The sequence below is a fragment of the Alexandromys fortis genome, unplaced genomic scaffold (assembly GCF_014885135.2).
Source record: "Alexandromys fortis isolate MF-2015 unplaced genomic scaffold, M_Fortis_MF-2015_v1.1 scaffold_77, whole genome shotgun sequence".
NCBI lineage: Eukaryota > Metazoa > Chordata > Mammalia > Rodentia > Cricetidae > Alexandromys > Alexandromys fortis.
The window spans coordinates 747,775-761,971 of NW_026067967.1; the positions used below are offsets into that span (position 1 = coordinate 747,775).

The window sequence follows — 14,197 nt, forward strand, 5'->3', positions numbered from 1 at the left end:
TACCACCTTGAGATAGGGAGTCCCATTGAACCACAAGTTTGCATTGTGGAGTAGACTAGCTGGCCAGTGAGGTCCTGGTATCTAACTGTATTCTTCCCCAAATCCCGGGGATTATAGGCACACTTGGCTTTTTCTGTGGGTGCTGGGGATTCAAAGGTCCTTGTTCAGAGTAGATGCTCTTATTAACTGAGCTAGGCCCCTAGCCGCTGCATTACTTCATTCAGTAACTATTGGTATACTAGAATAGCCCAATAAAAGATTCCCCCAACCATGGTCAATAGATATCCCTTCCCCCTTTTTAGGGAAATACTGGAGGAAGCTATCCTTGAAACACTTTTCAGATATTACACACTCTCTACCAGCATAAAACAGGCACAGTTTAAAAACAAAACCAACACAATGAACTACAAAGCAGGCAGGACTTAGGCTTGTGGCATGGGGCAGAGTGTTGAGATGCCTGCTGCCAAAATGGGAGATCTGAATTTGATCTCCGCCACCCGTCCACATGGTGGAAGGAGAGGCATGACCCCTAACGCTGTCCTCTGACACTACGAGTATGTCCATAGCATGCACACTACACAATAAATAAATTAAAAATGTAATACATGGGCGATCTGTGCTATTTTTTCTTGTGGTCACTCTGTAATTACCGTGATGAGGGAGCTGTAAGACTAGACAGTCTCTCTCTCTCTCTCTCTCTCTCTCTCTCTCTCTCTCTCTCTCTCTCTCTCTCACACACACACACACACACACACACACACACACACACAACCAGTGTCTCAGCTCTCAGATGCTTAAAGCTTTGGGAGAGGGAAACCCTCAAAGCCCAGAGGATGACTCCAGGCCTTCTGCCACAAGTCAGGTTAAAGGAAACCCCTCAGTGAATCAGAATTTACACATGAATAACCACCTAAAGTAGAATTGGATTTGAGCCGAGTTTTCTGAATAATTCTTCATATTGTGAATTAGTAGCAGAAAGGAAATTTAACAATGGCTCATGCTCTCAGCTGCTGAAACTACACTTGCTATTCATATAACCACAAACTACACTTCTATTTATATCATGTTAGTTTTGGCATCACTAATTGATTGGGTAGAATGAGTCCACACTTAAGAATGTAATTATTTTCTCTCTCATAAGAAGCATGTTATTGTGTGAGGCCTTGCTATGCTCCCTGCTGGCATTATGAGCTTGGTGACTTCTGTCTTCTTCCGAAAGTTCAGCTTTCTCATCTGTGAAACTGGCACATTAACTGTGTTTAACTCACAGAATTGCTGTTAAGTACCAAACAAACAAACAATTAGTAGAAGGGCAAGGAGTGGAATCCAGTAGTAAAGATCTTTCTTATGAGCGTGGCCTTGTGCCTGATCTTCTGCGGTGAAAAAGAAAATGAATACTCTTTAAAAAGGCAGCTAACAGATGCTCAGCATAATGGGCACACCAACTAGAATGCAGTGGTTTTCTAGCATACTAACTATAGACAAGAGTTTTCTATTGTTTCCTACCAGTAGTTACATAGCCCAGCATTGACCCAGCATCCCCAGAGAATGTGATTCTATGGACCCATCTCCAGACTTGAGTCTAGGCATCTTCCTTCTTAATAAAAGCCTTAGCTAATTCTGGGGGCACTGCTGGCTACTTTACTGCCTCTAACCAATGAGTATATATTTTGTCGTTATTTTTATTATAGCCTTCTGTGGCCCTAGGTCAGGCATCGGGAATGGATTCCTGGTCTATATAACGTTATCTCCTTTTGATTCTTTATTCCTCATTTTGATACAGGTATGTTAGTTAAATCTTCTTTCTACCAAAACTCTCCACAGGCTTTCTCTGGCCTTCAAGAGTAAAGCCCTCCGTGATGTGGTTCCTAACATCTCCTTTGCTTTCTCTTTGACACTCCAGTTTTTGTGCTGATACAGCATCAAGAATCTGTGGCTTTTGTAGACACACAGGGCCATGTCCTCTCTTAGACACTGTCATTTCCACCTCTACCATTCTTTTGTTCCTTCATACATCTTCCTGTTCCCCCAGTGCTCACCCTGACCATTCTTTCTTCAGCGCTCCAGAAGAGGTTAGTATTGTTGGGCTGAATTCACACAGTGGCCTGTGCTCACGTCTCACCCAGTGCTTACCAGATTCTATTTATTACTTGTGCACAGAATGTTTCAGGATTGTGTGCTTTTCATTCCTGGAATCACGACCTGGCTTTTAGTGTACCTTCAAGACATATCTGTTACACTGAAAAGCTTAAAAATAAGATGAGAAAGGAATATAGCACAATTAACAAGTGGCTCTATGATGTTTTAATTTGGCCAACTTAAGCCAAATGAATAAAAACTCCAGTGTAATCAAGCCAATGAAAGGACCATCAAATTTGAAACATTTAAGATTCTTTTCCACAATTTTTTTTTACTTCAAGATGAAGTTGACCAAATGCATTCAAATGTCAACATGCATAATTGCAAAAGGGTGGAAATAAAATTAAGGTTGAGAACAGATGAGTCACACAACTGAACTATGTTATAAAATATGCACTGCATGTATGCGTGTGTTTCTATGCATGTGTGCAGTGGATAGAATTTTTCAATTAAATGTTTTATCACATTTAGAATATAATGTTTTAGATTAATTTGCTATTTCAATAGTAAAAATTTTTAAAAATTCAAGATCTACAGAACAAGACATATACAGAAAAATACATTAGGAACACGACTTAATTCTATTCCACTGAGCTACCAGAGGAGACACTCCCCAACCTGTTGAGCTGCTGTCAGGCTGGGCATGAGTTCCAGTTTTCCATAATCTGCCATTTATGCTAAAGTGTGTTCTTAGTGATGTAGCTGGCTTTGAGCCATTTCTGCTCCTTTTTCTCTCACCCTTACCCATGCTCCTGTAAGTCGCTCCAATAAAACTCATTGGTTGAACTTGGGCTTTGGTGCTATCCTTCACTTTGGTCTGTTTTTGTTTTCCTATCCGGTGAGTAATATTTGTGCACATCTTCTCAGGAATAATGTCACACAACACTCTGAGAGCCACCTAGAGAAGCCATTATCACTTCCTTATCAGATAGTTATCTGTGTGCTACCTGGGAAGGTCTCAGTGGACAGAGGAGTTTGAGGGTTAGAAAAAATGTGATTATTGTGTTCTAAAAGAGAGTGAGCTAGCAACATCACTCAGCCTGGACCAGTGATGCTGGAGACCTTCTTTGTACTTCTGTAAAATGGTGTAAGTCTGGTTAATCTATAATGCATGCTGAGAAAGAACAGGAGAGAGACCAGAGCCAGGAAAACCAGTTAGGAAGCTTCTAGAGGGCATAGATGAGGAAAGCAATGATGACCAACCAAAGAAAGGCTTTTCTAATTTTTTTTTTAACTTCTAGGAAAAAGCTTGCCTTCCTTCCTGCATACCCATGAGGTTGTATGACCTGTGACTTTCCTTTCACTTCTCCCCCAACCTGGATATCTAGTCCATCTTAGTGACATTTGAGCTTTTTATACCTGGTTCCTCTATCTATAAATTGACTCCATGTGGATCTATTTTTGCAGGGGTGTATGTATGGGGGAGACACAGTCATAACTCATCTCTCAAAATGTTATTTAAAAGCCATGACAAAAACCAATTCTGCTAACTCACACTGGTAAAACCAATATAATTCCCATTTTGCTAACAGAACCATCAAATTGTTTTTTTGATAGCTGGTACAATGCTGGTTCTGCTATCAGCAATCTTGGGGTACACAAGAAGTTCCAAGAATCAATACAGTTTCTCAATGCTGACTCCAGTTTGATTCAAGGACACTGCTGTCACCAGGTCCGTTGTGGTATCATTCTGCCCACTCCTTCTCCCTCACTCAGCATCTGCTCTTACAAACTATTATTAGGAAGCACAGAGCAGACATCTGTAAATGATAACCCTCTCTGATTATGTTTTAGAAGTTATTTCCAAATTTCCTTTTCTATTGCTTTTGGTTCAAATTTTCAGAGTTCCGGACCCAGAATACTGCAGCTTTCTCCAACTCCTTCTGCCATCCATCTCCTTTCTGCCCTCACAGTTGACAGGTAAATGCCTCGTAAGCCCTCCGTGGATGTTCCTTTCCCATTATGTAAGCACGGTGCACCAGAGTCAGCATGAGTCATGTAGACAACATGTTCGGTGCCGAGACATTACCACACACAGGTTTAGATCTTTGCCTAGAACACTTCAGAGCACAATCAAGTATAATCAAGACTGTAAATCAGATATACTTGGCACAAACTCAGAAAATACTGAGGTCGGCTTTGGTCACAACACCCACGATTCTTCTTTCTCTACAGGATAAAGTACAAGCTTCCTGGGTGATTTAAGTCATCAGAACTATCTCTCCACTTCTGAGACCTTTTATTCCCCTTGACAAATGTCCCTTGCAGTGTGGCAACTGTGCTTTATTTCTTGCCTGGCGGTGGCCTGCTCCTGCTTGCCCCCCACATCCCATCAATTTCACCAATCCCTTTAAGGCTGGCAATTCAAATCCTCTGGGTTTGTAAACCAGAATTTTTCTTTTCCTTTGTCCTCTGCTCTCTGGTTCTCCTGGTGATGGTTCTGTGACTTCCTTCCTGTAGGGCCTGAGCCTCTCCCCTAGAACACTGACTTCTCCGGGTCAGCGGTGAGGGTGTAGAGTTACTTCTCTGTATTGTCCCACACTGTCTCTGCATCTGATGACTGACGGGACATGTTAGCCAACACCTGTGCCCTCATTTCTAGCTTCCAGGCTACTGTAGCAGAGGTAGGCGGCCCATAGCTCACTTCAGAAATACGTACATCAAAGAGGAAAACCAGGTTCCCCCTCGCTAGATTTATGTTTCTACTTGAGTTAGTTTTTGACAAAGCTAATCTGAACTCATTTTGCTTCTTCATTTTTCTCCCTCCATATGTGTGACACGTCTCAAGAGGAAAGAGATATTACTACATGCTGTAGAAAACAGATAATGCGCTTCGGAATCAGTCAGGCGTGAGTTCGATTTACTTTTCTAAACCTCACTTCAAGTCTACACAGAAGTAAACGATTTCCCTTGGAATTTTGTTTAAAAATGTATGGAAACTGGAGATTTACAACTTACCCTCTTACCGCTATGTGTGTATGCATATGTACGTTCATGTGTAATTGTGTTCATATGTAGCAGCCAGAGTCAGCTCACTTTTCCTTTTTCATACGCTTTGTTGGGGAATGTTATTTTAAGGTGTGCTTGTTTATGCTGCACTTTTTTTTTAAAACTCTGTGAAGCTGTGATTCTTTCCCTGTCTAAAACACCTGATGGGCTAATAAAGAGCTGAGCGGCCAATAGTGAGGCAGGAGAAAGGATAGGTGAGGCTGGCAGGCAGAGAGAAGAAATAGGAGAAATCTTGGAAGAGACGAAGGAACAACAGGAGAACAGAGGGGGCGGGGACATCAGGGGCCAGACCCCTAGACACCCAACCCAGCCAGGGAGTAATTACAGAATAAGAAAAGGAAAAAGTCCGGAAGCAAAAGGAAGTTGGAATGGTTTAAGTTAAGAAAAGCTGACAAGAAACAAGTCAAGCTAAGGCCATGTTTTCAGAACGAAGAATAAGCCTCTCCGTGTGTGATTTAATTGGGAGCTGGGTGGTGGGCCCCCCAAAAAGTCAAATGAGTAAAATATCACACAACACTCCAGGATTTCCAGCGTAGGGAAGGGAGCTACCCAACCCATACAAGGCAGGATTTCCCACTTCAGTTAACCACCATCCATTTTTGAGAAAGAAACCCCTTTTTGTCTTTATGTAAAATGGTGTCAAGACCAGTTATCTACTTGCCTCTGCCTTGCAAGTGCTGGGATTACAAACACGTGCTCTCGTGCCCAGCTTTTTACATGGATTCTGGGACCAAACCCTGATCTTCATCTTGATGCAGCCTCCTGAAAGCAGGTTTAAGGTGACCAGCCACCTCAAGCTCCTGCCATCAGACCATGGCAGAAACTGTGACTCTGAATAAGTCTTTCCTTCCTACAGTTGCTTTGGTCTGGGTGTCTAATCACAGCCATAGTAGGGAAATTAATTAAGACGTTTACCAGAAACAAACAACACAGCAATGGACAAGACAGGCTGTTAAAATGACCTGAATTTAAACCTGATTCTTGTATGTACCCTACTAACTGTGTTATCTTAGACAAATTAGGCAGTCTTGCGAAGACCAAGTCTGTTGATTTTTAAAGAGAAGAACAATTCGCGAAGTCATGGGCGATCCCTGTGATATTATATTCCTGCCATGTTGTTATTTTCTTGACTCTAATTGTCTTTGGAAACTTGCTGAAAGACCTTGCCCTTTTAATTTATTGGTTGCTTCACAAGGTGACTTACACAATACCTCAGACTTTGTAGCGCTCAATGTCATTTTAATCAATGGCCAGTTCTGTAAAAGTGACCTGAGTAGCAACAGGCCAATTAAAGTTCAAATTCTTTTATGACAAGTTCTCTGCTCACTCCCCGGTCTGTTAGCCTAGAGACTCACAGCTTGCGGAGACCAGTCAAGCTCGTCATAGGCTATCCTACTGCAGCAACCGTGATGCTCACCCTGAGTTGCCCAGGACACTTTGGTGCTCTGTAAATGCAAGTGACATAGTCTGTCCCTACTCTCTGGACTCTTCCATAGCTAGAAGCTTTCTCCTCTCTTCAGCGCTCTCTCTCCCTTCTTCTCTGCCTCCTGCTTTCTGTGTTTAGATTTAAGAAGTTTCCACATTTATTGTTCTCATGGAGATTAGAGAAAAAAATGCTTTTATGTCTAATAAATTCCTAAGCAAAATTCATGGACAATTATTGATGAAAGCTACTTTAAAGATCATTGAATTTAGAGATTGCCCTTGAGATGACTAATCACCAGTACTTTTGATTCTGTTGAGTTTATGTATGCCTTCAGAACCCTTCTCAACATGAAACTGCAGATAAAAACTGCTAATACTTGTCTACGAATGAACTGGAACTTGCTGTCCCTGACAGAGTCCGATTTTGGCTATAAGGTTCAAGGCTTTGGTGAACTCGGCAAATTAAAGGTAGACTATAGACCATTGCTTTCCTGACCTTCAGATTTAGGATTTTCTTCCCATGTTATTCTCCTCCTCCTTAAATAGCCCATTTGAGTCCTAGAGTTTACATTTTATTTATTAGCACATAGTGTTTAACAAATACAGTTAAAAGGGTGTGGTGGTCTGAACGAGGATGGCCCCTATAGGCTCACGCTATTTGCATGCTAAGTCCTTGTTGATGAACTGTTTGGAAGGGTTAGGAGGGGAAGGGTCGGGAGGGGTGTGCTTGTTGGAGGAGTATATCACAGGGTGAGGTTTGAGGTTTCAAAAACCCATTCTAGGCCCCGTGTGCTAGCGCGCTCTCTCTCTCTCTGTCTGTCTCTGTCTCTGTCTCTGTCTCTCTCTCTCTCTCCCCCTCCCCCTCCTGCTGGCTACCTATGAACCAGGCAGGCTATAGGTCTCAGTTATTACTCCACACCATTCCTGTCTGTTTCACACCACGATGACAATGGACTGTTTTTCTGAAAATGTAAGCAAGCCCGCACGAAGTACTTTCTTTTATAATAGTTGCCTTGATCACGGCATCTCTTCACAGCAATAGAATAGCTCCTGAGATGGAAAGATAGTCCAGGTGTTCTGGCCTGTCACTGGCATAACTTCTGGGAAGAGGGGTCCATATTATACTTTGTATACTGCACTAGTTCACATGTGTATCTGACACAGCTAGGTATTCAATTCAAATTCTTCAGCACGTACCATCTGTAGGCACGGAATAAGTACAGCATGTATTATTAAGTTCACACCAGGAAGTAATAAAAATTTCTATTGTCTTGAGGCATGGAGAGATGGATCAGCCATTAAGAGTACTGGCTGCTCTTCTGGAGGATCTGAGTTCAATTCCCAGCACCCACATGGCAGCTCACAACTCTAACTCCAGTTTCAGGGAATCTGAATCACACAGGTACACACATGGACAAAACACACATACAGTAAAAAAATAAATTGTTAAAAAATTTTTCTACTATTTTGTGTTTAAGTAGTATTTAAAGGCGTCAATTCCGTGATGTCCCAGACTCTCAGTTTTAAGAATGACACCATATATACAAAGATGAGTTCCTATTTCACTTAAATATTTTTGGGGGAAATTAAAATACTGTGTCATTGACTAGACTTCTCAATGATACATCTATTTAATATACAAAGGGCAATACGGGGGATTGGGTAACAAAAGTCTTAGCAAATGATCTATTTTCATAATGATACTACTGACCAAAACTTGTGTTTTTTTTTTTTTTTTTTTTTTTTTTTTTTTTTTTTTTTTTTTTTTTTTTTTTTTTTTTTTTTTTTTTTGTGTTTAAAAATTTTTTTTCCCTATCCCCCCCCCCCCCCAAATATCTTGGGTCTATTTTAGAGCCGAGTCTCCATTTGTAAGATATTCTCTAGGATTTTTAGTGATGTGCCTGACAAATAACTAATTGTAGGACAGTCGGTTCCTGAGCTCTACTCCCAGATATCCCTATTCAGTAGTTCTGGGCAAGGCCTAGGTAGTTTCATTTTAATCAGCAAACAAGACAGTCCAAAGCAAATGTTGTTCAGAAAGCACTCTGGTACAGCACTGATATATGAACGCATACAGATTCCCTCATTAGCAGTCTCTTGTACCATTAACACGTGTTTTCTAACTCCTGCCACCTGGAGATTTTTAACACACCTTATAATTTTAGAAGGATGCAAAGTAGAGCTAAGAAATAGCATATTGTGCCCCAATTAAAATTGAATTCTGAAGATATAGCCAAATTTACTTTCACAGAAGCAAATATTTAGTGAGCATTTAATATTAATTAATGTTGCAGGTGTTATATTGGGCGTTCAGGATGAGAAGATAAAACTTCTGTTTTTATTTTTTAATAGCTATTCCAAATTAAAAAGCATGCCAACTACAGCTGATGCAGAGATAGGCACTGAGAACTTCCCAGTCTTAGGGAGGTAATCTCACTTGTTCCTCAAGTATCGCTTTAAAAGCTGAAATTTCTATCTGGTCTCCAAACTAGCCTGACAAATTTAGCTATGCATGTAATATATTATTTATTTTATCCCTTTGAACTGCAATCACATAATATACCAATGATGGGCTTAACAAATCATAGATTTATCTAATGAAATTGAATTTCTACATTTCAAAAAGTTCNGGGAGATGGGTCAGTGGTTAAAGTGCTTGCCACCAAAACAAGACTGGAGCTGAGTGGTTCAGAGCCCAGCTAAGTTGTCTGTATTTCCAGCCTCAGAAGGCAGAGAGGGGATCTCTGGATCAAGTTGACAGAAAGACTAGTGGGATTGGTGAGTTACAGGTTTGATTGAAAGATGTTGTCTCAAAGGTGAAGGAACAATGTATGAAGATTTCTGCCTTTAACTAGCCAGTCACCCACATGTGCACCATGCCATACACATGTTACTACACACACACACACACACACACACACGTTCACAAACAGAAACATAAACATGAATAAGTGAAGAGAAAGGTTTTACCACAACCCCAGAGTATATTTAGAGACTCTATAACCCAGTTAAAATAGCAGCAGGGAAATGCCAACTTAAAAATATACCTAATTTGAGTAGACAGCTCTTAGAAAAGATATGCCAAGTACAGAATAAGATATACTAAGGCCAGAAAAAGAAGTTCGCCAGCTCCACTGATTAGGGAAATACAAATCAAAACCACAATAACACACGGCTTCATGCTAACCAAGATAGACATTACTGTAAAAAACACATGATAAGAAGCATTGTTCAGCATGTGAAGAAATCGCAGAACAATACACTGTTGAGAGAAATGTGAAGTGTGTGGCCACTGTGTAACCACCTGGCAGTTCCTAACGTGCTCCACAGCCATCATATTGCTGAAGGAATCAGCAATTTTGCTGCACTATTATAATCAATGAAAGTAAAAATATGCGCATCAAAATCTTAATACAAATTGTTCCGCTGGTATTACCCCCAGTAGGTAAAGACTGGGAATACCACAAATGTCTGTCATTTGATGAATGGACATGCTAAATGTGGTGTGGCCATACAATAGAATTTTATATGGCAATAAAAGAAATGAAGCACTTTTATTTATTCATGAAACAGTATAAACGCAACTTAAAAAGTATTGCGCTGTGAAATCAGCAGTCACAAAAACGCACATTCCATTTATAGGAGGTATTTACGGGCAAATCTATGAAGACGAAGTAGGTTACTGACTGTGGTCTGGTGGGGAAGGAAGGCCGAGGAATGGGAAATGATTATGCTAATCTCGAAAGGATTTCTTGATGCAGTGATGAAATTTCCCGAACCAATGGAGGTGACAGCTGCCCAACTCTAAATTTAAGTGGGAAAGTCATATGATAGTTGAATTCTCTGCCAGTAAAGCCGGGGCTAAGAGGATGTACACATGAGTGTTAATCTTGGTAGGATTTTGTTGTTAATTCTCTCCCATGTCTGTCACAACAATCTACATATTCACTTAACTGACCCATGTCTGTATTTCTATGACTACAGTCTTTTGTGTATAATGTGTGTCAAACTAGATACATTAGCAGATGAGTAGATACTGTCTATGAAATGTGACCTTTCAGAACATTTAAGGAAAACACCTAGACTATGTTTTACCATCTTCAGTATAGTCAACACATCACTTTCATCATCACTGGCTTTGTCCCAGCAGTTAACATCTATATAACAAACCCACTTTATCAGAAATGGCATTCCTTTAGCGATACATTTAGGACAGTGTTCTTTTGTCTAGTGGCACTATTATTTCTTTACTGTTAAAAGCCTGAATGTTAATTGTCGCTGAATCTACGGTAACTGAGAGAACTCAATGCTTCCATCATTTTGTACCTACCCCTTTCGAGTCAATCACGCCAGGTTTTGCATTGAACTTCACTGTCTTCAACCGGGCACGCTCCTTTCGTTCCACTCTAATGAGAAAACAAAACAAAACAAAAAGTTCCTTATTAAGTAAAGTGCACTTCTTCCTCTTGTCCCTATAAGTCAAATAAAACATGTTTGAGAATGTTTTGTTTCCTTGGAAAGGATTTAAAAAATGAAAAACTTGGTAAAAATTGTCTAAAATTCTAATATGTCTTTGGAAATACATGCACTGACAGTCCTAATATTTGGAAGTAACAGACAAAAATTATGGAAATGCTTATGGATCAACAAAAATCTATTTCAGGAAATCACAGCCCAGGAAAACTAATGCCTAGAGGGGAAACAAACAAGCCCCTCCTCCTCCCTCCTGCTCTCCTATTAAAGAGCAGTGTTATACTGCTAGCTTTGCTTGGCAACCAACATGTTACATGTACCCTAGAATGTTCCTCCAAGGAGTCTAATGTCCTTCCGTCATTTTGACAGCATCAATATCTTACTCGCCACTAAAGAAGCATTTGCCATGTTATTAACCAAGGATTCCTTAATAAAGGAAACATTTACAACAAGGCTGTAATGCACATCCATCGTGATACGCTCTCAGCAGGAACAGAGACAGACAAACACTCCTAACAGCATCACTGGGGGGAGAGAGGGGTGGCGAGTCCTGCTGCGGTACTGGAAGGGGACCACAGTTCATCTGAAGCTAGAGGGGTGAGAAAGAAAAGGTGAGCATGCATTCCAGTCCCTACCAAGCTGGGAACCGGAAGGACAGCGCCATGGGGTCCACACAGGATGAGTGGAGGCTGGGTGAAGTTGTGGGGTTTCCTAGGATGTTGGGGGCCGGGTGTACTGGTACACATCTGAAACCTACCACTTAGATGGTAGAGACGGCAGGATGATGAAGTCAAGGTCAAAATCAGATGTTTGAGTTCAAGGCTAGCCTGACTGACCTACATGAAATCACAAAATGTCTTAAAAAATATGGTTGGGGAGATAGCTCAGTTGATAAAGTCCTTGTTTATGACAAGGACCCGAGTTTGAAGCCATGTAAAAAGCTGGGCATGGGGACGGGGCAAGAGTTTATCATCCTAGAAGAGACAGGGATAGGTAGATTTTAGGGCAGGCTGGCTAGTAAGTTCAGCCTGCTTTGTGGATTCCAGGCCAAATAGAGGCCTTGTCTTAAAAAAAGGGGAGGAACCTACAAAATGACATTCATGGGTTTATGTATGCATGCATCCATACACAAGTGAGCATCCACATGCGAATGCAAACTCCTCCTCCTCTTCCTCTGAGCTACTCAAGGAGTTGGGCAGTAGTAACAAGGCATAAATGAGGAAGGTGGTATAATCAAACTAGGGTTCTAAAGATTTATTTTTACTTATGTAGATATGTATGTGTGTGTGCATGTAGTTAGGCTCATGTGTATGCAGGACTTATAGGGTATTGGGTCCCATGGACTTGGGTACTGGATCCTGAACTCTGGTCCTCTGCAAAACAGCTAACACCCTTTACCATCGAGTTATCTCTCTAGCTTTTCAAGCTAGTATCTTAGGAAAAGGATCCTGGTGCAATGGAAAAGAATTTTGGAAGGGCAGGACAAAGATTGGGGTATGTTCCATAACGCAGGCAATATCAATGAAAGATGGGGAAGGATAATTCGGATATGAGAGTCAGGGCTTAAGAAATCCAAGGAAAATAAAATTTGATTAGCTCCTGTTTTAAGCTAGAGTTGAGAAAGTTGTGTTTCCTTGACTTTTCCAAGTCTCTGCAGTGAAGTGTTGTTTTTATTGCCTGCTCCCCACAACAGTACTGAATTTTATCTCTGGAAGTTACATCTTGATTCCCTTCTTTAAACACTTTCTATTGATTTGAAAGTTTGTATAGTTCTCTGGTCCAGGTACACATAACCCTCAGTAGGTCTCCAGGAGAAGATCGTGGTACAAAAATACTATCCGGTAGACTGCTGTGACATGGCTTTGTTTAAATCTGGTTGGCTTTAATTCCATTTTTTTTTCTTTCTTGGGAAAGAAAAGAGCAAGTGAGAGAAAACTAATCCCAAATCTATAGAAACTTAATGGCTGATGAAGTCTAAGCTATTCATAGCTCTGTAATTAGCAGCAGGCGACTTCCTAACCGAGAGCTCTTTTGTGTTTCCCACTGAATCACCGAGGAGCTGGGTTTCCATAGCTACAGAACGAAGACTCAGAACACATTGATTCCAATGGCAGAGTGGAATATTTGGGTGGAAAGGGCTGGACAAAACCTTTCACATCTAACATCAGACATTAAAGCAACATATTCCCTGGAGAGAAACCGGTGTTGAGAATCTCTCCTTGCATCCACCCAACACATAACGGTTGTCAGGAGAGCCAGAAGAGCTTGGGGAAAACTGCTAGGTAGAAGTAGTCCATTGGGAAGAAGGCTGCTTGGAGCTACTCAGCTAGTCTTCTCCCTGTTAAGTTTAAGCTCAAATGGTCATTCTTATTCACCTCCTCAGATTTTCCTAAAACCATTGATAGAGCCTTTAATTTTATTCCGACTCCTTTGCATGAATTTGACTAATGATGGGAACCACTGCTTCATCCCATTGTCATGACTGCAGCATGTGGAGCATGCGCGGTGATTTGATCAGAGAATGGCGGTCAGTTCTGCACAGACCCACAGAGGCCACAAGCATGTGTGACACAGGGTTCAATGCAGTATTCCAACCTAAGGATTACTTGGGCAGAGCACTCCACACTTCCTAACAGATTTCTGAGGTCACCCTTTCACTAACATTAAGTGACCTCAATAGACAAGTTTTAGTGGGGTCATCACTTAAATCTCTGTTTACAAAGAATATAGCCAGACACACATAAGTGCACACACACTTACCTATCAATCACTGTGGTTTCCTAATATTTTTAAATTGGAAATAGATTTTTCACACAATGTATTCTGATTATGGTTTCCCCTCTCCAAAGTCCTCCCAGATCTTCCCCACTTCCCTCTATACTCTGAGTTCTCCCTGTAATCCAATACAGTGGTTCATTTTCCCAGTGAAACAAGAACCAAGACCGAGAGTCAGGGCTTTCAAGAACATGTTCTTTCTTTTTTGGCACCCAATGCTCAAGATCTGACACCTAGAAAATAGTCTTCATTTGAGAGTATGCCGCACATGAAAATTGTTCCCAGCACTACCTGTTTTATTTGTCTCTAACCTATTCTATGGTTCATGACTTCACATGGAGCTGGGCACTTAGTACATGTGAATCAACAAGGATGT

The 14,197-nt window shown here is 41.0% G+C and overlaps 1 protein-coding gene and 1 long non-coding RNA gene across 10 annotated transcripts in view; one reads left to right on the plus strand and one right to left on the minus strand.

The window, feature by feature from the left end:
* Positions 1 to 4,059, plus strand: part of LOC126508935 (uncharacterized) — a 62,967-nt gene extending 58,908 nt beyond the window's left edge. The window contains exons 7-8 of one of the 2 annotated variants that reach the window (XR_007594010.1): positions 3,697 to 3,811; positions 3,983 to 4,022. This is a non-coding gene — a long non-coding RNA (uncharacterized lncRNA). Of the gene's footprint in view, positions 1 to 3,696; positions 3,812 to 3,982 lie in introns of both variants that reach the window. The other variant, XR_007594011.1, reaches the window with a different exon arrangement.
* Dlg2 (discs large MAGUK scaffold protein 2) overlaps positions 1 to 14,197 on the minus strand; it is a 1,620,445-nt gene that overhangs the window by 45,887 nt on the left and 1,560,361 nt on the right. For all 8 annotated transcript variants that reach the window (XM_050154450.1, XM_050154453.1, XM_050154448.1 and 5 more), the window contains one exon: positions 10,904 to 10,979. In XM_050154450.1, the coding sequence (XP_050010407.1) occupies positions 10,904 to 10,979 (76 nt within the window). The remainder of the gene's footprint in view (positions 1 to 10,903; positions 10,980 to 14,197) is intronic.